Here is a 25,734-nt window from a genome sequence, read left to right on the forward strand (position 1 = left end):
TCGATCTACTCATTTGATTTACTATATTGGATAGTTGAAATTCGTAACACCTAGATTCAAAAGAGTGGATTTTTCAGTTTTGCTAGAACAAATGAGGTCTACAAGTATTTCCATAAAAAAACTTGAGGGTCGTTTAGCAACCTTTTAGAAAAAAAAACAAATTAGCTGAAATTTGGCATGTGGCTTTTGGTTGATCTAGGAAATATTCCAGCCTCCAAAGTTTTAAATTCGGAACATGTCCCTTTTCAGAAGCGCCCTTATGCATAGTTAACCATGTTCACACTTCAATCTTTCTAATAGATTTCAATAAATCCCACAAAAAAATCCGACAGAATACGTTTTATCTGGGCGCCATTTATTTATTTTTTTTTTCAATTTCTGCCTTTCAGCTGGAGGAGCTGAAATCCAAAGATCGCAACATCGACCAACTGCGGAAGGACATTGTAGCGCTCCATAGTGGTAGCGCTGCAGCAACGCGACAACAACTCGCCGGCAAGAGGGAGAAAAAGGCTGCTAAAAATTCCGCTCAGCAATCGCAAGAGGTAGGTGATAGTTTTTTCTTGTTTGTTTTTGTTTACCGTTACCGTTCCGTTTCGGGAGATTCTTTCTTCAGTTCATGAATTTCAATCATGAACCTTGGGGACTGGAGAGATGTGTAGTTGAGAATTGAAGAATGCTTACGTCGAGGATTTATGGATCGTTCTGAAGATCCTGTAAGGAATTTTAATGCAATCGCTTTGGTCAAAGGAAAAAGGCAATAAATTATGACGGATTAAACGATTGAAGAAGAATAATTTGATATGATTTAATCTAAGATGTATCAGAATTTATAAACATTTGTGAACTCTTGTGAAAATTCCAACTGTCACACTTGTCAAACGCACCGTGATTTTTACCAAATATTAAATCACTTGAACGATATCTTTATTCTTGTAACAACTCTGATGAAAATTTCTCCAATCAGAACAGCGCAACCAAGAGTTAAACCAGCACCCAACCCAATCCAGGCAGGAAGAAGATCCTTTAGTTTTAGGCCACGTTTGCTGGAGATCACCTCATCTCGATACATCTTCCACTGAAGGAAAAAGTAATGATCTCGACATTCCTGATCCCATTTCTTGGTCAATCCGGTTTCGAAAAACAGATGCTGAGTTCGTTCCAAAATTTCTTTGAGGACGTTCCTGTTTATCAGACTGATGGAGTACACGTGCATTCCGAGCGATTCCTGCAGCAGCTGGAATTTTGGCCTATGCATGTGCCAATCGAAGTTGGGTATGGCCATCAGGAGCACCTCAGCGGTAGATTTCGGAACTAGATATGCTTGCGATACATTAAGTTGGACTGGAATAGATGGATCGTAGGTGAAGAGAGGATTTAGTTCGTTGGTCTCGTGCCAGTCACTGTTAAGTTCTGCATGGGTTTGGACAGGCATTCCAGTGTCCAACAAATCTTGGATTGTTTTGATTGGTTTAGCTGTAGGTTTAAAAGCCATGAACGCCACTATCTTGGCTTCATAGGCACTAGTAATTAGAAAACAGAAAAAGATCAGTCCCTGTAGAACAACTCGTTCAGTTCTACTTGTTCGGTTGATATTACATTGTTCGAAACCGCAAAGAGCCAGCAGAATTGGCTCGTTTCTGAACAATGTTGGCTTTAATAAGTTCAAAATTTCCACCGTAAGTAAAATTGCTCCCAAAAAACACCATGCTAGAGGAGGAGGAATCCAGGAGCTAGAATCAGTTCGGCTACATTCAGTGGTCGTGGACGGGGAACCATGATCAATGAAGGGTCCGGAACGATACCTATCAGACATTCGTAGTCGTAGCGATCCATTGTGTATATTTCCAAATTCATTTTTATGCGAGCTTCTGTCAAAAACTCGAGATAGCATTTAGTGCTGAATTTGTCAGCACAAGGATTTTCCACTGCGATAGGAGAAGCGTTTGCATATTTACAGGTCTCTTGAACCCATCTAACCAGAACTCCAGATTGTACTTTGTCTTCAACAAATCCACTCGTCGTTGGATACTGCATAGTATAGGTAAAAGGCATTGCGTGTAAATTCTTTGCGGCGTCTCGAAAAACAACTTCTGGTGGAGGATAATATTCCTCGATCAGTTCAATTTCACCATCGAAACCAAATCTGAACACACCTCGCCTTGATGCGCAAAAGTAAACAACTTTCGTGAAACGAGTGCTCTTGATGAAAGTTCGCATAGCATAGAGAACTTCGTCCTCGTCCTCGAACAAAACCAACAGTTTCGTCGAAGGTTCCCAGAATTTATACGCTTGGTCGAACCACTTTTGCATTCCGAAGAACATGTTGATGTTTCCCAGATAAATCACTACCAAACTCGGGTTGTGCCAGGTAAAAGGTTGCGTCACCTGATAAGTTCCATCGATGATCAACTTGACGACATCATCGAGGCCGGGAGATTTCAGGGCCTCGCCAATTGCATTATCGAAAGGGTAATCAACTAGCATATCAAAGAAAATGCACCGAAATATTCCCGGCTCGTTATTGACCAAGTAACTTATCGTAGTTACCAAGTAATCAGCTAACTCGGAAGCTTGTTGACAATTTGTTTGCATAAAAATCTGTATGATAACCAAAAGAAGCAATGTTTTGCCAAACATATTCAACGTTGAATATTTTTAGTGCTTTCAGTTCCATCCAAAGAGTGATAATACACAAATTGATACTCGCAACTTTCAATCGGTTTTCGAATCAATCAATGAATGCATTTTCTTGATTGAAAGTCTACGCCGCTTGTTGTTCATTTTTATAAGTGCTGTATAAAACATACATATGGCTCTTATCCTAGATCCTGATTCATGATTCCGCATGAATCCTGGATCAGAGTTTAATTTATTTTTTATTTACATGGTTTTCCGTCTCACGTTGTAACCTGATGAACAATATTCCTTCAACGAACTCGGTCCATGGAAACCGTTCTCCAATTTCTCGGACATCCCACATTCGCCAGATCACGCTCCACTTGGTCTAACTACCTCGCTCGTTACCCGACCCGCCGAAACCTTTTGTGTTCGCAAACCCTAGCCGGACATATACTGCAGTTGGCGGTTGTGGAAGTAACTTTCCACAAGCATAAACAGATATGCCGGGATCCTCATTTGGATGAGCGACGACGCAATTGCTGTCCAACTGACACTGTTGAAGACGTTCTTCACATCCAGAGTGACCACCGCGCTAAAGCGGAGCCCTCTCCTCTTGGTTAGCCTGGCTCTGTCTGTTTCAAGCCTTTTTTTTATTAATTGATCACCCAGGTGGTAAATCCTTTTTACGGATTGCATTCCAAGGCACGGTGAGCGACCGAGTCCCCCCAGTATGCTACTCTGGGTCCATGGGTGCAATTGAACGACTCATGATACTAAGTACCCCTACGCCATAAAGTACATCTGGGGCCTCTGGCCATAATTCCCATCCGGACCTGCAACGAAGGCTATACCCGAGATAGGAGACCAAGTCCGCGCTTAAGCGCTCATCGGCAAACTCCAGTTCGAGTCAAACTCCAGCATATATACCCTGCCTCTTGTTACGATTCAAGACTAAGGACCTTTCCTCTAACGACTTGAGATCCGGCCTTTACTCGCAACTCGAGACTAGCTTGGTTCCCACGAAAATCGTGCGCTCCGCCTCTGTTCGAGACCACTGCAAGAGACCAATGACCTCTCCTCTAACGACTTGAGATCTTGGTTCCGCCTGGCTTGGCTCGAGGCCCTCTCCTCTTCGCCCGTCCGTGTGCCGATCGAGAGCAGCTTATCCTGGACACGCGCCTGTCACAGCCAGAGCGTAAAAACTTCACCGTCATCAGTCATAAAACTGACTGCGAAAAAATTAAAGCAAGGTTGCTGATCTTCGCTCAGAATGGTTTTTCACCCCGATCCTAGTCACCAACGAGTTTACTCCTCAACATAGAAAGTCTGTTTTCTTTAGAAACGACGCTTTTCAGCATCGAACGACGCAAACCTAGTTTGTTTTTCTTCCCCTCTTTAGTGATCCGTTATTTTTTGAGTTACTATCGGTAACCATCAAACAATCATCATTCGCTTCTAATGAAAACATTGCGCGTAGACGGCGTCGAATTCTTCGACATCTACTCGACTCGCTGACAATCATGCTTCGCCGCGAACGCTTCATGAAGGAAAACGAGTTAATTCTTGGAACGCAAGAGATGCCCAAAAATCAAATTTATGAAAAAATTGCCTTATTTTCCTCTCAAGCTGTGTTAATTATTTTATTAAATGTCGATCTGAGTCTTTATCCCAGGAATTGATCCCTAGTAGCATTATCCCTTAAAGGTCTGATTTTGGGCATGAATCAACAGCATCGTCATCAACTCGCGCCGAATCAACTCGCAAACGAGTTCATTCAGTAGCAAAGCGAATGATTGCTGGAGTAAACAATGACTAAAAATCGGAAGGAGAAAATCAACAAGGAACGCTAGGCAACACAAACAGAACGAAAATTCATAGTACATGGTTCACTAAGACGGCGTTCTTATGTTGCATGTTTTGATTCGTTCGCGAGTCGATGCTTAACAGCGTCGTTACTGTGGTTGCGTCGTAACGATTAAAAATTTTGAAGCAAACGAAGCGATTATCAGTAACCCTGAATTAAAGCAGTCGCATTCATAACAGACGCCTTCAAATGAGTAACCAAGCAAACAATCTCGCCTCAACCTCCAGTCAAATGAAGCGTCGGAATAATCATAGTCGCCTTCAGTTCATCGCCGTCTTTTTGACTGTGACGGAATATTGTTTAGATTTAAAAAAAAATCTAAGACGACGCCGGAAAGGACACGTTCATCATTAGTCATGCCATTAATGAAAATGAAACTGTTACCGGGTTTCGGTTTAAATAGACATACTATGGAATAGAAACGTTTTCAACTAAGTTTCCGTTTTTGGAGATCAGTCCAGGGTAGTCAAGGCCCGGGATAAAATCGAACGAAACATCAACTATCTCGACCGAGGAGAACTCCCTAGGGACTAAAAAGGGCAAATCGACCTTGCGGCTGTACGATTCTTCTTTTATTTGTGCTTTTTATTTAGCCTTTGAAAATGTTTAGAAGTATCATTTAAATATGTATTTCATTTGTCCTCGACACTGGAAATTAGTCTAACAAGCAATTCATATACTCGAAATTTGCTTTCAAATGCTTTCAACCGACGCCGTCATCTTACTTGACGACCGTCGTTTGAAAAATAACATGCCTCACGCGAACAGAAATCCATGACGATAGTCAAGCTTTTCCAGTCCCTTGAAGCATGACTAGTAGTCAAATGAGATCTTAAACGTGATGGTGAAGGAAAATCAGCAACCACGTCAACTATGATGTTTGAAAAATTTATGCTCTGGTCACAGCACACGTCCGAGGCTTTACGAAAAACTACTCTGATGATTCTCGGCGAAGAATTCATCCTACACCGACTCAGGTGACTCACCCGCCGACGACGTGAAGTCACCCTACCCGAGAGTATTTCGCGGCGTAAATACTCTTCCCTCTACGAGTTCGACTGCGAAGAAGGTATAGTCTTATCCCCACAGCTTCCCTCGTAGGGAGCGCGTTTTACTCAGATACTCCGCGGCGGTAGATGTATCCTACACAACGATCGCGACGTACCTAAACAGCTCGGCATACGCAGAAGGTATTGTCTTATCTTTGTATGCTTTACTGCTAGGATCGATTCTACTCCGACCGTGGTCCAGTCTTCCTCCTCCCTTTTTGGCTGGCAACCCTAGGGTTTTTGCCCGCCGGTCTTGTGCCGAATCGAGAGCAGCTTATCCTAGACTCGCGCCTGTCACAGCACACGTACGGGTGATCCCGACGGTGATGTCATCCTACCCGACTCGAGTGGCTCATTCGACGACGACGTGAGACCACTCTACCCGAGAGTATTCCGCGACGTGAATACTCTTCCCCCTTCGATTTCCACTGTGGAGAAGGTATTGTCTTATCCCCACAGCTTCCGTCGCAGAGGGCGCGTTCGACTGTTTCAAGCCTGCAGAACAAGATTTGTGAACATCCTACCTCTGATGAGGACCTTTTCGAATGCTGCTTATGCTCTGACGACACCTAGCTTAAATTTCTACCTGTGATTGAGAGAATCCGTTGTATGCATTGCGACAAATATTCAATGTCAGTTTTACCTGGTTGTTAAGGACCATGTATTTGTACTGTCTGATCTTCCCAGGAAACGACGTCAGTTCACCCTATGTGTGAATTGATTAGGTTAGCTCACTGGGAGGTGTATGACAATGATTTGTTCCTGCAATGCGGTGGATTCTGGCAGGATTCTCTTTACATGAGAGCCGGATGTTGATGCTCCCTTGCCTACGATTATGAGGCATAATTCGTTTGACCTTTTGGACCGTGTCTACGTCTGCTATGGTTTCGATGCTTCCCGTATTCGGTTAGATTGATGTCTGCAGGATCAGTCTCGATTTCGTAATCGGTCGGAGTGTGCTTCAGGGTATTCCTGCACGTTCTTTAGGTACACCTAAAACATAGAGCCCTTGTTTAGGGAAAGGGTTTTATTTTCATTGTTCTTACTTACTGTAGCAAGAATTATTGGTGTGATCTCCCGAACAGATACTATAAATCGCCGAAAAATCATTATTCACCGATTTTATCGCACATCGAGTAGCGGCACATATTTAGACATGGTTTGCATAAGTCGAACTTATTGCCGGAAACGGTCTTGATGGATGCAGTGACAGTTGAGAAGCGCGTGAGTGCTGGTGAGTGTTGGTGATTCTTTGCGATACTGCTGAACTTCGATTTTAGAAACTATACACGAATGTTTCTTTAGCTCAAACATGTTGTTAATTTTAAACCGGCGGCATTGGGATTTAAGAGTCAAAATCAGATCCTCAGTTCGCTGGTCTGCCACTACCTTGCTTGCGAGTAGTTGTTTGGGATTGTAGGATATGGTAAACAGTGGAAGCCGCTATATTTTCACTTTTGAAATGTTGAGCAGTTATTCTATCGCAACAATAGCAAGCTATGTAATATAACCGTATTACCTTTAGCTGTATATTCAGCAAGAAAAGCGTTCTTTGAATCTCCTTAAACGCGATACTTTTTTGTAATAATTCATTGAAAATTCTTTTGACAATTCAATTCATTATGCTCTAGGAAAAATCTTCCTGATAAAATAACCGAATAATACATCGAATTTTTGTTGCCAAAAACGAACAGTTCACTCTCTTGGCGGCTTTGATCAACAACTCACCGATCAAAACGACGCAACTGAGTGCCAAACCCGAACACAACCCGATCCAGGCCGGTTCAAGGTCATTTAATTGTAAGCCGTCCTGGTAGGAGTAGATTTGATCTCGATACAATTCCCACTGCAAATAAAAGTATTCATCCCGGCACTGTTGATCCCAAAAAGTCAGTAGTCCGGTTTCGAAGAACACCTGCTGAGTTCGGTCCAAAACTTCCTTCAGTGGGTTTCTCATCATAAGACCGACGGAATACACGTGCATTCCGAGCGATTCCCGTAGCAGTTGAAACTTGGGCTGCTGTTGATGGTAATCGAAGTTAGGAAGGGACACCAGAAGCATCTCTGCGGTAGATTTCGGAACGAGATAAGCTTGCGATACGTTCAGTTCTGCCGAAATAGTTGGATTATAGATGAATAGTGGGTTCAGCTCGTGAGTTTCGTCCCAGTCACTATTTTGTTCACCATGAGTCTGAATAGGCATTCCAGCGTCCAGTAAATCCTGGATTGTGCTGATAGGTTTGGCTGTAGGTTTGATGGCCATGAATGCCAGTATTTTGGCTTCGTAGGCGGTGGTGATCAAGAAACAGAACACAACTAAGCAAAGTAAGCCGAGCCGTTCAGTTCGACTGGTTCGACTTAAGTTGCATTGCTCAAACCCGCAGAGAGCCAGTAGAATTGGTTCGTTTTTGAACAAGTTTGGTTTAGTTAGGTTTAAAACTTCAACCATGAGTAAGAGACCACCGACAATGCACCAAGCCTTCCAATCGAACGGTGCCAGAATCAATTGAGCCACATTAAGTGGTTGTGGCCGGGGAACCATGATCAACGACGGATCCGGAACAAGACCTATCAAATGCTTGTGGCTGAAGTTTTCCATTGTGTAGATTTCCAAATTCATATCGATGTCAGATTCATCCGAAAACTTTGAATAACATTTATTATCGAGCTTGTTAGAACAAGGATTTACCTTCGGGATGGGAGTGGCGTTAACGTATTTACAGGTTTCCTGGACCCAAATTGCTAGTGCTCCGCACTGTCCTGTGGCTTCAACGTATCCACTCGTTGTTGGGAACTGCATGGTGTAGATAAATGGCACCGCATGTAAATTTCTTGCTGCCTCATGGAATAGAACTTCCGGTTCAGGATAATCTTCCTCATACAGCTCAAGTTCATCTCCAAAGCCAAATCGGAATACACATCGCCTTAGCTCGCAAAGATAAACAACCTTCATGAAAGAAAATGCTTGCACAAATTTTCGCATGGCTTGAAGGACATATTTTCGCTGCTGAAAAACTACTACAATTCTGGTGGCCGGTTCCCAGGAGCTATAGATTTGGTTGAACCACTTATGGAAGCTGTAGAAAATGTTAATAGTTCCAAGATAAATCACTATCAAATTTGGACTGTGCCAGGTGAAGGATCTGGTCGGCTCAAAACTACCAGCTACGATCAGCTTAACGACGCCATCTAACTCGGGAGATGTCAGGGTCTCGCCAATGGCATTACCGAAAGCATTCTGGCCTCGCATATCGAAAAAGATACACCGAAACATTCCTGGCTCGTTGGCGGACAAGAATCTTATCGTTGATACCAAGTAGTTAGCTAATTGTGGGTTTTGTTGGCATTTTACATTCACTAAGGAAAAGTATAGTAACTGCCACATTTTTCCAGACATATTGCAGTTCAGACCGGAGTGGTAAAATGAAACATATTAAGCATTTGACGTTGAAAACCCATTTCAATACTTTCTGCAACTCAATTTAATCAACGTGTGCTTTAGCTTGATTTATTGTTCAACTTGCTTGAACAACTAGTGCATTTCAACCTTAGCATTATCTGATTGAAAATATCTCCTGTTGTGAGCAACGTATGGCCCATCTTCTCTGCGCATCGGGTGTTCGAACAAATTTGAGAATGACTGAGGAGTCGCTCGTGTATTTCCGCCCAATCACTGTTATTTTGATCAAAGATGGCGTCGAAAAACCAAGCTGTCAGCAAGCTCTATGGGAGAAATGTGGTGGAAAGAGAGGTGATGAGCAAGAAACGTTGCAAAAGTAGAAGTAAAGTTTTTTCTTCGTTTTTTCTTCGTAAACATAGTTACCATGACAGAAGTGACGTCACTACCGACCATTTTCGCGACGCATTTTGCCTAGGATAAATGAAGTTCCCTGACAACGACGCGTCGCGACGCAGGGCTTGTTTATGTTTATTTTTCTTTCTTCTCTCCGACGTGCAATAGTGTGCTTTCCTTTGCGCTACCTTAGTAAAAGTGTACCTCATTGCTATGGGAGGTTATTTGAAATGGATGAAAGTTTTCGGCCCTAGGTTTTCAGAAACACAAGGTTCTCCGACTTCCACACTAAGTAGGCGTGGAGTATGCGGGGCGCTCAGTGAGTTTGTTTACAAACATAAGAATATTTACTCAGCTGTTCAGTGTTCTGTTGGTAAACAAACTCCTTGAGTTCTGCAGTTACAAAACCAAAATGGCCAAGATGGCTGAATCGGGAATTTGACATATGGTAACACCCCTCTCGGATCCTGGCTTTCCGAAACAAACACGATGAACAAGAAGAAGGCATTTTAGGACGACACGAATTTGTATGATCCCGTTCGAAAATTTTTTTTTTCGTTTATAGATAGAAACTTCTAGCAGGATGACAGCCAATCTCAGTGCCGGTGAATGCCAAGGAGTTTACACAAGACGTCGAGATTCCTCCCAGCAAACATTTGAGAAGGTATATCGCAGCAACAACAGAATTATTCAAACAAATGTCCCAGATGAAAAGAATGTATTACTTTACCAAAATAGCATATATTTACAAAAGTGGAGGCGATATATCTACAATGACAAGATTCAAACGATTCGATTTCCCCACAAAAAGCAAAATAATCGTTTTTTAAGTAATTTGAGCAAAACGAAAAAAATCCTCGACCGAGATTTGAACTCCAGTTCTTCAAGTTCACTGTCCGATATCTTACCATGATGCCAACTCTTCAGTTGATATGATCCACGCTATAGCTCTATAGGTAAGATTTTCTATTTTCGAACCGGTCTAAGGAAAAAAAACTGAGAGACGAGATAGAGTGTCAATTGAAGGACCGCCCATTCATCGTAAATAAGTTCACTTTTAGATAACTCAAATTGTTAATGTGGAATTAGCATATTCTCAACTTTTTGGAAACATATTTACGAATGGACTAAAAGGCTATCCGGTTCAACTTTTTTTGGGCAAGGCTTGTCGTAAATGAATGATAGAAATCTCTCGTACCCTAAGAAATTTCGAGCCGCTAAGATTAAACAATTAAGGAAGGAATGAATTTTATAACCCATATGACATCTCTTGTAGATTGTTCAACCAAGTGTATGTGTATTTTGATTTTAATATAAGTAAGAATAGTTTTAGGCTTAGTTTAAGTGACCAGTCTGTATGATATTGAGTTATTGAAGACCGTGAACAAAAAATAAAATTACTCAATACCTAGGTCAGGCAAATAGAAATTCGCTGCAGCATTTTTTACTTTTTGACAGATAAATGAGCACTTTTTGAAAAGATTTGTAATCGTTTATGATAAAAATTCTTGCCGGAACCAAAAAAAATCAACAAAACTGTTGTTTTATAGATGAGGCATGTTCAGTTTGGTGAAATTTGTAAACTTATCCAATGCAAAACTTTCTCAAGACTTAAAAAAAAGATTGACCATTCTCAATCTAATGAAACAAAATTTGATGCCTGCTCACTGGTCGGTGATTTAATCAGATCAATTTGACATTTGAGCGTTTTATTTTGTTTTTTCTTCTGTTTTCCACCCCTGACTCAATACCAACGTGTTTACGATGGTTATTGAAAATGTCTTAATAGTCGATTTGGATTATCATTTCTATTACGATTTCATCTTAGCTGGGCTTCTTTTTTTGCCCCCCCTTCCCCCTCCCCCCTTTTAATTCGACGCCAAATTTGATAGTGCTGTCTTCACACGTGCGAGCAAAACAAAAAATAGTCAACTCTTGAAAAGTTTAGACATTATTTCTTTTTGTGCGATAAAAAGTTTTTACGCTCTTTGCTTTTTATTGGATTCAATTGAATTTGATGAAAAATTTTAGACATCATTTTTTCGACAGTGGCAATCATTGTGAACAAATTACTAAACATTATTTTCCCAAAGTTGGTTTCCCAAAACTTGCAAAAAATTTTACCAGAAACTCTCCTATCAAAATAACGCACGCCAAAGTCAAACCCGCAAAAAGTGCGATCCAGGCCGGTTGAAGATCATTCAATTGTAAACCATTTTGGTTCGATTGAAATTCCACTCGGAACAGATCCCACTGAATGTAGAAGTACACATCCCGGCAGTCCTGATCCCATTTCTTCAACAGGCCGGTTTCGAAAAATACGTGCTGAGTTCGCTCCAAAATTTCTTTCAGAGTGTTCCTGTAAATCAGACTGATGGAGTACACATGCATTCCGAGCGATTCCTGCAGCAGCTGAAACTTGGGCTTGTGCTGGTGCCAATCGAAGTTGGGTAGCGACACTAGAAGTACCTCAGCAGTAGATTTCGGAACCAGATACGCTCGCGATACGTTAAGTTGCGCCGGAATGGTAGGATCGTAGATAAATTGTGGGTTCAGTTCATGTGTCTCGTGCCAGTCACTGTTTTGCTCCTCATGGGTCTGAACAGGCATTCCAGTGTCAAGCAAATCCTGGATTGTGCTGATTGGTTTGTCCGAGGGTTTGATGGCCATGAATGCCACTATTTTGGCTTCATATGCACTGGTGATCATGAAGCAAAATAAAATCAAACACAGTAATGAGAGTCGTTCAGTTCGACTTGTTCGGTTGAAGTCGCTTTGTTCCAAACCGCAAAGAGCCAATAGAATCGGCTCATTTTTGAACAATTTTGGCTTTGATATGTTCAAAATTTCAACCAAAAGTAAAAGGCTACCTACGACGCACCATGCTTTCCAATTGAATGGAGCTAGGATAACTTGAGCTACATTAAGCGGTTTAGGACGAGGTACCAGAACCATTGAAGGATCGGGAAGAATGCCTACCAACAGTCGGTGATTATAGCTATCCATGGTGTATATTTCCAAATTTGGTATCGAGTTCATTAGTACATGGATTGACCACTGGAATAGGAGTTGCATTTACGTATTTACAGGTCTCCTGAATCCATTTTGCCAGAGCACCACACTGTTCTGATTCTTCTATGTATCCACTGGCTGTTGGGAATTGCATAGTATAGGTGAAGTGTGCGGCATGCAGATTCTTTGCAGCATCTTAAAAAACCACTCCCGGAGGAGGATAATTTTGCTCGTACAGCTCAAGTTCATCTCCGAAACCAAATCTAATCACACACGGTTCTGACGCACACAGATAGACAACCTTTGTAAATCGCGTGGCTTGAACAAAAGTTCTCATGGCACTGAGACCATGTTCCTGATCCTGGAACACAACAATCAGTCGAGTTGCTGGTTCCCAGACCTGATAGATTTGTTCAAACCACTTTTGCATTCGGTGGAGTATGTTGATATTTCCCAAATTGATCACGACTAAGTTTTGGCTGTACCAAGGAAAGGAATCGGTCGCCTCAAAAGTTCCATCAATGATCAGCTTAACGACACCATCCAGCTCAGGAGATTTCAGAGCCTGTTCAATAGCGTTATCGAAAGTATGATCGACTAGCATATCGAAAAATAGGCACCGGAATATCCCTGGCTCATTGTCGGCCAAGTGACTCACGTAGCTACCAAGAAGTTTGCTAATCGTTGGTTTTGCTGACAATATACGTTCAAAGAATCGAACCAAAAGAAGTACAATCTGATCCCAAACATGTTGTAAATTTAGGTCAACCCAATCAAACTGAGAAAAGATACATTCCCGAAGTTTCTGTAACATTGTGAAGCCCAGTTTGATTTATTTAACATACACATATGCTTGATGGGTTATGTAATGTCAGTATAATCTGATCAGATTGATCTCTGCAGTTGTATAAATAAATGTATAAATTCATAGTATATCAGAACTAAAACTCTGGCTTTAAAGATGTGCATTTCCTTGATTAAAAGCAGACTCTAATGATAACGCATTGAAATAGTCGGGAAGACTGAATCAAAGCAATCGAAAGTTTACCTTTAAATCAACCATGGTACCGTGGTTGAATAAAGGGAATCTTTTGATTGCTTTGATTCAGGTGAATTATTCAATCAAGTAGGCTCACAACATATATTAGAATCAGGAAGTCTACTGATTCTCGAAGAAAAACCGATGCAAGCAAATGCGATCCTCCATTTTGCTACTCTGGTAGCATGGATACAATGGATAGACGCATGATATACTCACGAATTTTCTCTACGCGACGAATTTATCCTTTTCTATATTGCATGTCAATACTTATCAAAAAATGCTCTTCCAGCATGGACTCATTTACGACCCCGGTCCTGCCAACGTTTCAAAGCCTGACCTCTCTCTAACGACTCGAGGCGTTCAGTATCGATTCACCGTCGTCACTCATTTGCAGAACTCTACTGTGTGGTATCTGTGAGATAAGCCTGAGCATTGCGATAGAATTAACTTTATTGTTCGATGGTATCATTACATGGCAGGTATGTTGTGGCAAGTATTATAGTTTGTGTAGTGTGGAGGTGTAGTATGTTTGGTGAAGTGTAAGTGTATGATATTACGTCATATCATCCCTTTTTTAACAAGACTAATGATATTCAAAATTCTGGCTCCTTTTCGGTTTGATGGATCTCCCGGACCGTGTCATCTGGGGTTGCACCGAGGGTCGAACTTCACTTGGTGAGGGATGGGATTCATCATGACCAAATTTTCTGTTGATCGGCTACTGTTGGTCGCAAGTGATGTGAATTTCTTCTCAGTACTCTTTCCCCGTCTGTAACCACGTACGATCTTCTGACAATGGTTGCGGGAGTCCATGTCTTTGTGATTCTGAAGCATGATCGTGTATTTTGGATTCCACTGCTCCGTGATCTGCATATTGCTTTTGGTGCTCTCTCTTTTCGTTGATAACCGTGGACACCACGCTGACCGGTTTTGGTTGCAAACTCATTTTGGTACATGGCAAGTTCGAACGTAGAAGGCGACCCATGATTCTTTCACTAGACGATGGTAAATCGGCTGACCTTGGCGTGTTTCTAGAATGCAGCAGTGCGTGCTGCAAATCGGTTTTGTCCTCTGCACATTTCTTGAGTATGGCCTTGCTGTTTGAACAAACCTCTCGGCTAGTCCATTGGCTCTCAGAAAGTTTGGGTTGGAGGTACTGTGCTCGAAACACCATTCCTTTGAGAACTCTTTGAACTCTTGAGACGAATACTGAGGACCGTTGTCTGACTCCAATACTCTAAGGATGCCGTGTACTGCAAACCACTCTTTCAATTGTTGGATTATGGTACGAGATGAAGTATTCGGTAGCTCCTTGAAGTCAGAGTAGCTAGAGTATGTTTGACATTGCTTCGCTGATGTTTCTGAAAGACCCCACAAGCGTCCGTCATTTCCTGGATATCTCGCGTCATATTGATCCAAAACATCAGCTGTTTGGCTCACATAATAGATTTTTGAAATTCCAAGTGTCCGCTGTGAATATTTGCTAGCACCTTACGTTGAAATGTCCGAGAAATCACTACTTGGCTCGATTTGAATACTAGTCCTTCGTAAACTGACATTTCTTCCGGGAAACACCAATACTTGTGTATAGTTGGCTTAACCTGGTCTCGCTCCACAGGCCATCCTGACATAATGGCTGACTTCAATAGGGTCATTTCTTGATCATTGATAATATGCTTTCGTAGCTCAGAAGAAGCATTATTTGACATCTGGGGCACCACGTGAAATTCTAGTTTGTCATCACTGTCGGCTAGATCAGCATTCTGCACATCTCGACTGAGAATCTCAGGTATTGGCATGTCTGTACCTTTCACGTAGGTGACTCGAGGGTTATATTAAGCGACATCTTATTTAATTCTCTTGAGTCAAGGTAGTGCTCTGTCCAGTGGTTTATTGAAAATGGATTCTAGCGGCTTGTGTTTCAGCCGTCAACTCTTTGCCATAAATGTAGTTACTGGTGAAACTTATTGCACTCGAATCTTTTTGACAAACTTACCCAGATAGATTATCATACCTAGCGCTCGTTGTAGCTGCTGTTTATTTTCTGGCATTCGGAGATTTCTAATTGCCATCAGTTTTTGTCGTCAGCTTTTAAACCCTCGGCCGATACTATGTGTCCCATGAATTTCACAGACTGCTGTTCAAATTTGCACTTTTCTTTGTTCAGCTTTAACCCAGCATCATGAAAACGCTTGATAACCCTTTGAGTCACTTCTTTCAGTTCCGAGGAGCTTCTCGCATGGATGAGAATATCATCCATCGAACATTCAAAGCCGTCGATGTCACCAACTGTATCTTGCATGTCCCGTTGAAACACTTCCGGCGCCGATGCTAGCCCAAATGGAAGTCTAGTTCAGAAATATCTACTCCAAGGTGTACTTAAAGTGAGATAGTAAGTGTGTGAGTGTGAGTGTGTTAGTGTGTGTGAAGTGTAAGTGTATGATATTACGTCACAGTATCCTACACTCGTACGCGGCGCACCTACCACATCCACTATGCCGACAGTGGAACAGTAATGTGTCGGCAGGGGTTCCACAAGGATCGATACTTGGCTCGGTATTGTGGTATATCATTTACGACGAACTGCTGAGACTACGTTTCCCCACGGAAGTGAGACTTGTGGGATTCGTCGACGACGTGTTCCTCCTGGCATCGAGCCCATCAACCGAAGAGTTCCAGATACTCGCCACAGTAGCGATCGAGAAGATGGAAAATTGGATGTGCTCCAAGAGCTTGGGTCTGGCTTACCACAAGACCGAGGTGGTGCACATCACATATCTGATTTCAGTGGGACCAGAAACGATTACAGCTGGACCGTGCGCTGAAGCGTGCGATCAAGTACCTGGCGGTGATGATCAACGCCTATAAAAAAGCAGCAATGGTGACAACAGCTCTCTAGTGGGCCATGACGAACAACTAAGCGATCCGCTGGAGCAGAAGGAGGGTCCTGGCGAGCGTGACGCCGTTGTTTTTGCAATACGGAGTGGCAGCCGGGAAGGCAGTCTTGAGCAGGCAGTGCTATGTGCAGAGCTCTGCAGCGGATGATGAACATGCGGATTATCAGCGCATACTGAACAGTGTCCTCCCGTACAGTGGGGCACCTCGGAACGTGGCCGGTGGACCCATCGCTTGATCCATATCGTCGGGTTTTGAATGAATCGGAAACATGGAGAGGTGGATTTCTGCATGAAGCATCCGTGACCATTCAAGAACTGTTTACCACCATCGATTTTCACATGTGGCCATTCTGCCCAACCTACGGTGACACAGTTGACACACTAGAGCACGTAGTTTTCAACTGTCCAAGGTTCGAAAGGGTACGCATATACATGCTTGCCGCCTGTGGATCCGGCACGACAGCCGACAACATCGTGCGAATGATGTGTGAAAATGCCAATACTTGGCGCGTGGTCAGCAATAGGATCATGACTGCCCGACGTAGGAGTTGGAACCAGTACCAGTCCATAACTTGTGTTGGGTGACTCCTTCACCGGGGAGCATCTGAGTAGGGCGCGTTTGATCCTAGCAGTAAAGCACACAAAGATAAAACTTTACCTTCTGCGTATGCCGAGCTGTCTGGTACGTCGCGTACATGTGTAGGATATCTCCACCATTACCGTCGCGGAGTATCCCAGTAGAACGCACCTTCTGCAACGGAGGCTGCGGAGATAAGACAAAACCTTCTCTGCTGTCACTCGAGCCGGTTAGGATGACATCACTGTCAGGATTCATCTGAGCCGTAAGCGTAAAAGGCCGTACGTGTGCTGTAACAAGCGTGAGTCTAGAATAAGCTGCTCTCGATTCGGCACACAGCGGGCAAAGTGGAGAGGGCCTCGACCCAAACCAAGAGGAGCCAAGACCTGAAGTCGTTAGAAGGGAGATCGTTGGTCTCTAGCAGTGGTCTTTTCAGAGAAGAAGTCCTTAGTCTTTAATAGTAACAAGAGGCACGGTATATACAGGTATACATTAGAGTTTAGACTTGAAACAGAGTAAGCCGATGACGGGTACGGGCACAGCCTTCGTTGCAGATCCGGATGTGAATTATGGCCATAGGCCCCAGGTAAACTTTATGGCGTAGGGGTACATATTATCTAGAGTCCACCAATTGCACCTACGGACCCGGAGTAGATACTGGAGAGACGCGGTCGCTCGCCGTGCCTTGGAATGCAATCCATAAAAAGGGTTTACCACCTGGGTGATCAACTAATAATAATAATACTACGCCGATTGTAGAGTCCTATATTTGAAGATTCAACCGTGAGATTACTTACTAAGATCTTCCCAGTCTATAAAGTCATGCTACATGATTCGGGTTTTTTTCTGCAGACTTTTACTTCTTTTCAGTGCCATCGCAAACCGTGTGCCAAGTATTAACGTCCTCACCCATATTTTGTACCACATTATCATCGGTTGTATTGGGTTCACTGTTGGCAACACCACTTGTTCTCACGTTTCCTATATTTTAGCACAAGTCGGAAAGAGAGATGAGGCCAAAAGTTCCATCTGGTGTAGTAGAAACTACTTTATGAAGCGTTCGTGACCTGTCAGAAACAGCGTTATGTGAAAGTTCCCTCCACTGTACTATTTCCCAATCCAGCTTCCGATGCTAGGAATCAGATGATGCGTCCATTTTCTTCTTGTTAAACTGTTTTACAGCTGCTACTAGTTGGACCTCGAGTACCTCTTAGCGTATGTTAGCACGTTGAACGTGTCCTTATCCGATTTCGACCGATATCCCGCAGGTTCATCAGTTTTAGCTCACTATTGACACACTCTACAAATTGCATTGTGCTTTCGGGCAACCCGCCATGTCTTTAAATTGGCGGACTATTCGACATAGTCCAAGTAAGTGCGGCCGTAGCCAATGAGTCTCTCTAAACGCATATTCGTTGTGACTTTTGAAGCTAAGCCAGTCCTCGATCATCACCCCCAAGTATTCTTTTGCGTATTTACACTCAATACTGAATCATCCAACTGCAATTGTATCTATTTATGCTAACAATCTTGTTAGTGAACAGCAGAGATGTTAAAATCGCGAGTCTATATACTCGCACTTTGCCCTTCTTTGCAGAACGATTTTATTTCGTTAAAGTCAAACTGCAATGATGCTATCTATAGTTCAACTCGGAAAGCATCAGGAAGTAAGCTTCGGGTAAACTCGGCAGGAGTAAACAGCAATCGGGGGAATCATCAGCGAAGCGAACGTACAGTTCTGCGAATTCAAAATTCAAATCGTTTTCATTCGGCAGCCGAACACATCAATCGGACAACGCATGGGGGCGTGGCTAAAAGTGATAGATACAAGGGAACGAGAAACGAGCGAGAGAAGGGTGCGAGGAATGTTAACTCGGTCCGTCGGGCAACGATCGCTCGTGTGCATTCGTGTACGTTAAGCTTCGTTCTGTTGTTTCGTTGATGTGATTTTATTCCTGCGAGGCATGGAAAACATCAATGCAGAACTGTTCTCTTCGTTTTGTGTGCAATCACGTAATGATTGGAACAAAGAAAAAATCAATCTGCACACAACAAGTTAAACTCGGAAAAAAACAGCCGAATGATTCTTTCCGAAGCGAGTTTACACACCGCTGGTGAACAGCACCATCTCGTTTTTGTGGTTAGGCGCGGAATTATTCGCGCTAGACAAATGAAAAGGAAAATTATCTAGATTTTTAAAGACTTTATTGCATTTGTTCACAAAATCAAAACAATAAAACATACAGTGTTTCAACTCGTGAAAGACACAGTTTTTTTATTTACCAAATGCTGTTTTCCGAGATAGATTTCGTCAAACTTGCAAAAAACTTGACCGAAAACTCTCCAACCAGAACGACGCAACCAAGAGTCAAACCCAAAGACAGTGCAACCCAAGCCGGTTGAAGATCAGTCAATTGTAAGCCACCTTCGCTCGACTGAAAGTCCATACGAAAATGCTCCAGCTGTTCGTATAAGTAAATATCCTGACAGTGCTGATCCCATTTCCTGAACAGTCCGGTTTCGAAAAATACGTACTGAGTTTGGTCCAAAGTTTCCTTCAGCGTATTTCTGTAAATCAGACTGATGGAGTACACATGCATTCCGAGCGATTCCTGCAGCATTTGAAACTTGGGCTTGTGCTGGAGCCAGTCGATGTTGTGCAGGGACTTAAGAAGTACCTCGGCGGTAGATTTCGGAACTAGATATGCTTGCGATACGTTAAGCTTTTGCGGAATGGCAGGATCGTAGATGAACTGTGGGTTCAGTTCATGTGTCTCGTGCCAGTCACTGTTTTGCTCTTCGTGGGTCTGAATAGGCATTCCAGCATCTAACAGATCCTGGATTGTGCTGATCGGTTTGTTAGTGGGTTTGATGGCCATGAACGCTACTATTTTAGCTTCATAGGCACTGGTGATCAAGAAACAGAACAAAATTAGACAAAGTAAAGAGAGTCGTTCAGTTCGACTGGTTCGATTGAAGTCACTTTGCTCAAACCCACAAAGAGCCAGTAGGATTGGCTCATTTTTGAACAATGTTGGATTTGATAGGTTTAAAATTTCAACTAAAAGTAAAAGGCTACCTACAATGCACCAAGCCCTCCAGTTGAATGGAGCTAGAATAACTTCAGCTATATTAAGGGGTTGTGGACGAGGTACCACGATCGTTGACGGATCTGGAAGAATGCCAATCAACAGTCTGTGGTTATAACTATCCATGGTGTATGTTTCCAAATTCATATCGATTTCAGATTCGGTCAAAAATTCGTAGTAGCATTTGGTATCGAGTTCATCAGCACAGGGATTGATCACCGGAATAGGAGTAGCATTTACGTTTTTACTGGTCTCCTGAACCCAGCTTACAAGAGCACCACATTGTTCTGATTCTTGTATGTATCCACTGGCTGTTGGGTATTGCATAGTATAGGTGAAGTGTGCGGCATGTAGATTCTTTGCAGCATCTTGAAACAGCACTTCCGGAGGAGGATAATTTTGCTCGTACAGCTCAAGTTCGTCTCCAAAACCAAATCGAATCACACATCGCTTTGATTCACATAAATAGACGACCTTTGTAAATCGCGTGGCTTTGACAAAAGCTCTCATGCCACTGAGAACTTGTTCTTGCTCCTGGAACACAACAATCATTCTGGTGGCAGGTTCCCATACCTGATAGATTTGGTCAAACCAAGTTAGCATTCCATAGAACATGATATTGTTTCCCAAATTAATCACTATCAAGCTGGGGCTGTGCCAGGTGAAGGAATCGGTCACCTGAAACGTTCCATCAATGATCAGCTTAACGACACCATCCAGCTCAGGAGATGTCAGTGCCAGACCAATGGCGTTATCGAATGTATGGTCGACTAGCATATCGAAAAACAGGCACCGGAATATCCCTGGCTCATTGTCGGCCAAGTGACTTATCGTAGCTACTAGGTAGTTTGCCAATTCAGTATTTTGCTGGCATTTTATTTTGATGGAAAAGAAGAGCAATAAGCAGAAAAGTGTTCCAAACATGTTGTAAATTCTGCCTAACCTTGCAATAAATGTTTCAAATATACATTCAAGACGTTTCTAGAATATTGTAAAGCCTTGTTCGATTTCGTCTATTGGCCTAACAATTCGCTTGATGGATTATGTTATATCTGTGCAATCTAGTAAGATTGATTTCTGATATTGTATAGATGCTCTTCATGTGGAATATGTATACTAGGGAAATTGCAGACTCGTACTATGCATTAACTTTATTAGAATCAAACTCAATTGAATTCATTATAAAATATTCAGTAGATGCTGTCTTCTTTATGAGCTGTTCCAAGGCTTTCTCGCAGTGTTCAACCCTGGGTCTTGGATCAAACTGCACGTCTTCCAGTTTATGAGGTTACGTTGGATTCCGATCATTTTGAATCAACTGAATCAAAGCAATCGAAAGATTCCTTTTAATTCAACCACGGTAAATGAAAAGTTCATATACCGGTATTTCGATAGTAACCTACTACCTTCTTCAGTGAGCGTTTTCGATTGATGAATGTGTATCGTTTCCCTCCCTTATATTGTCCGAGTTAGGTAAGCTACTAGTAGGTAGCAAAAACCTCCGAATGCTCGGCAGTTGTGCCGTTGTCTGCTTTTTGGATCTGCCTACCCTATTCTGGGTGTTTTCTGGTAGTGCTAAATCATTTTCTACCCGTTTTTGGACATTGTCAAGTAAATTATTGTATTTCTTTTTACCTAAGAATTTGAACAACCAAGTGTGCCCTGGTCCGGTGTCTCCGTTTAAGAGATGAACTGATTTTTCAATGCTTTCAGCAACATCCAATTTAAGCGAATTACTATTCAAAGACCGAATCAGCGAGACATTTCCTCGATCAATAGGGTGACCAGATTCACACATGTGTAAAGCTACTGCACACATTCATCAATCGAAAACGCTCACTGAAGAAGGTAGTAAGTTACTATCGAAATACCGGTATATGAACTTTTCATTTACCGTGGTTGAATTAAAAGAAATCTTTCGATTGCTTTGATTCGGTTGAATCATTCAACCAAGTAGGCTCACAACACAACAGACCGATCAATTTATTTCTACAGGCTCTTGCATTGCCTGTATAAGGTAATTAGATTTTCAAAAACAATCTATTTGTCCAAGCAAGCCAACCAATTACACGCTTAAGATAAGTTCCTCATTTCTGAGTTGTTATCATAAGTACAGCAAATGAGGACAGACTTTTTGAATGAAATTAATAAGGGATTGGTTCTGAATGTCCGGTGGAATGATGTAATGAATTGAAGTCGAATTTCGTTGTCTGGCGCCATCTTCAAAACCAAGATGGCGGTTTCCGCTTAACTTTAAAATTTTGTAAGAGTATCATATTGGATTTCAAAATGGTGTCAAATAGCGAAATTTGACTTCTTCTAATTTAGCCCTTTCACTTAACATCCATATTGCGGGGGTTTCATACGATTTTGAAACATTTATAGTATTGTAAGTTCAGCGGAAGCCGCCAATTTGGATTTCAAGATGGCGTCAGACAGTGAAATTCGATTCTTCTAATTTAGCTTATCGAGTTACAAAAAGGTAGTGACTCCAAATCGCGATGATAAACAAAATACGAAGGCCATAGTGCGATCCCGGAGGCTGTAAACGACGATGCTGACGAAGTTTGACTGCGTAGTAATGGACGACGAAACCTACGTCAAAGCTCACTACAAACAGCTTCCGGGACAGGAGTTTTCTACGGCAAAAGGAAGGGGAAAGGTAGCAGATATTTTCAAGCACATGAAACTTTCGAAGTTCGCGAAGAAATATCTGGTTTGGCAAGCCATCTGTACCTGTGGCTTGAAAAGCAGCATTTTCATAGCTTCCGGGACTGTCAACCAATAAATTTACCTGAAAGAGTGTTTGAATAAACGTCTGCTGCCTTTCCTGAAGAAACACGGTGGTTCCGTACTGTTTTGGCCGGATTTGGCATCTTGCCATTACGGTAAAAAGGCCATGGAGTGGTACGCCGCCAACAACGTGCAGGTGGTTCCCAAGGACAAGAACCATCTCAACACGCCAGAGCTCCGCCCAATTGGGAAATACTGGGCTATTGTCAAGCGGAACCTAAAGAAGACCAAAAAAACTGCTAAGGACGAGCAACAGTTCAAGGCAAACTGGCTTTCTGCGGCGAAGAAGGTGGACAAGGTGGCTGTATAAAATCTGATGGCAGGGGTTAAGCGTAAGGCCCGGAAATTCGGATTTGGAAAAGCGGAAGCCTAACTGAATATTTTTCCTGAATTTTATACTAATTAAACTTGAAAAAGAAATTTAATTTGATTTTTTAAATAAACGATTTCACCGATTTACACGCGTTTTCCCTTGACCAAATTTTGACCGTATCACCCTTTACATTATTAAATAAAAACTTTTTTTTTTGCATATCATCCGCAGACCATGATCGTGAGTCAATTCCTTTCAAACTCTGCAATATTTTTACAACTTTTAAATGCGTTTTTCAAAATTTTACTTAATTAAATATGTTGAAATCATATTTTTATAGTATGAAAGGAAAAAAATTGCTGACAAGAATTTTTTGCCCGCAGATAAATCACATTTCTAAAATTTGGCCTGCCACCTCAAAATGTTGGCCACCCATGACTTAGAGCAAAATTTCCCTTACTTTGACGTTGCCTGATTTTCATTTCACCGGTCCCTGATTTTTCAAAAACAAAAATTTGGCAACACTGCTTGAAGGTGTCAATAAGAACTTACATTAAGAGGTTTTCTGAACATTGACTGAGCTTTCTTATTGCTTTGGTTGAACTTTAACCGAAATGTGTTGCTGTTCACCATTCCAAACTTGTTCAAAGCCCCAAGTGTCTCACATGGCAAAAAAAGATCCATGGAAAGCTTTTCTAAACCGGAGACCATTCAGTCGCTATGCTTGAGTGTGATCTTCAGTTCCGGATGCACTGCGGCTGCATAGCAAATGTAGGTGAGAAAAATTACGGCACAGGGCTGGCCGTCTTGCTTAATTTGCATTCCAAACGAACCGAATGTTGACTGTCGAGCTGACCGGCTACCAGCTTTGGTCGAGGGGCATGAATTTTAATTTTCACCTTCACTTTCGATTGGTATACATATGTGGAATGAATCAAGTTAAATGGCTGGCCGGCCGGCAGCTCCCGGAATCCATCGATTCGAAGCGGATGTTTGTGCTCTGTTCGAAGTCATGCGCTCTTTGGCAGATGGAGCATGCCTAATTTTTCGAAGCGAAGAAGCTTTTGAACGCGAGGCTCTTTGGGAGGTTTTTGAATCTCGTTGCAAAAAAATACCTTAAATTGGCCCCTCGAGTGGGTGAAACCAGATGATGACATTTGGCAAACATCGAACGCAGGAGGAAAAATGTACCCAACCTTTGCTACGTTAGTATGAGGAGACAAACATTCAAAGACGCATCACTCAGACTTGATGAAAGCCAATTTCATTGGCCATGCTTTCTTTTGGCATTCTCAAAAAGCTCTTGTTCTTTGGAACATCTGATGGAGTCACTCCTCAAGAGTTAGAAATCTTTTAATTTTTCAAAACCCAAAGTGAATCCTCGGAGGAAAGCTTTCCAAGTTGTCGCCTGTCTTTACTCCGGAAAAAAAAATCCGTCATTCATCTCCTTCGTAACAGTCGTCGTCATCGTCGGGCAAATTGGTCCCAGTTCAACGTACCCATAAAGAGTAATGAATTCACACACACGCGAATCCGGTGGCCGCGGATCCACCGAATGCAACCGGGCAAATTCCGCGAAACAAACAGAGCCAGCAGCAAAAAAAATCCTAAAAACGCAAATCGTCGTCGGTCCAAAAGAAATTCCCAATATTGGACGTGGACTGCAATCGTAAACATTAACGGGCTGAATTCGCTCTGAACATTCATTGGCGATGATTGAACAGAGGCGGGTGATATAATTTTTTTTCAATTTGATTGGCCGTTCGTGATTTGTTGCTAATTTGCGTGCCCAAACGTGATGGTGATGCGGATTAGACAGACATGGCACAGCGTTTTTATGGGTACATGTTTAACATGGGTGTTAAAAATTACGGTTGATTTGAATTTTCGGTAGCTTTTTTTTTTTAATTTTTGCCTCACTTCAGGCAGATGCCGTTATGTGACAAACGAACAATAAGGGATTGGAGCTTTAGGTATTTTTTTAAAGCTTCTTTCAAAATAATATAAAAGTTCTGGTTCCATAGACTAAATTGAGCTTCAAGAATATTTCCTCGATCTAGAATCCCCACCTTCGCGAGTCCCTCTTTCCCAACTCCCTCCTTCGAATTCTCGATTTTGAAGAGATAATTTTTTTTCTACGTTCATAAAATTATCGATAAATATTCAGCGGCTTGTCTGTGGAACTTGAACCCGCACTTTCCGGTTCAGTATTGATACATTCGGTTCTATTGTTTAGCACCACCAAGGTTACCGAAAGCTTTTAAAATAAGTTTAGAAGATTTGGCTAAACTTCAAAAATTACTCGCAATCACTCGTACAAATTAGCACCTCGGTATGTAGTCAACGATAATATTATTTGTGCGAAAGTCCAGAGTGGACCTGAAACAATAATTGGGAAACCACATTGGCGATCCTGCCACCAATCGACTCGGAACAGAACTCAAGCCAAGGGCGCGCACATTGGAGTGGCTTCGAGTGGACTGTTCGTGAAGCCAATTCAAGGGACGAAGGGTATATCGTATGAAGCGCCGCTGGATAGCCTCGATTAGTTCAGCTCGTTTCTGATAGAAAAGACACCAAACAGTTTATGCGTACTCGAGAATGGCACGAATTATGCAGCAACATAGATTTTTAAGGCGTTATGCCAGAGCGTAGATGATAATCCATGGAGTCAAACCTATAGAGT

At 42.3% G+C, this 25,734-nt stretch overlaps 1 protein-coding gene across 3 annotated transcripts in view; it reads left to right on the top strand.

Moving 5' to 3' along the window:
* LOC129750587 (janus kinase and microtubule-interacting protein 3-like) overlaps nt 1–25,734 on the top strand; it is a 483,814-nt gene that overhangs the window by 98,440 nt on the left and 359,640 nt on the right. For all 3 annotated transcript variants that reach the window (XM_055745554.1, XM_055745552.1, XM_055745553.1), the window contains exon 5: nt 390–542. In XM_055745554.1, the coding sequence (XP_055601529.1) occupies nt 390–542 (153 nt within the window). The remainder of the gene's footprint in view (nt 1–389; nt 543–25,734) is intronic.

Source organism: Uranotaenia lowii, chromosome 3 (assembly GCF_029784155.1).
Source record: "Uranotaenia lowii strain MFRU-FL chromosome 3, ASM2978415v1, whole genome shotgun sequence".
Taxonomy (NCBI): domain Eukaryota; kingdom Metazoa; phylum Arthropoda; class Insecta; order Diptera; family Culicidae; genus Uranotaenia; species Uranotaenia lowii.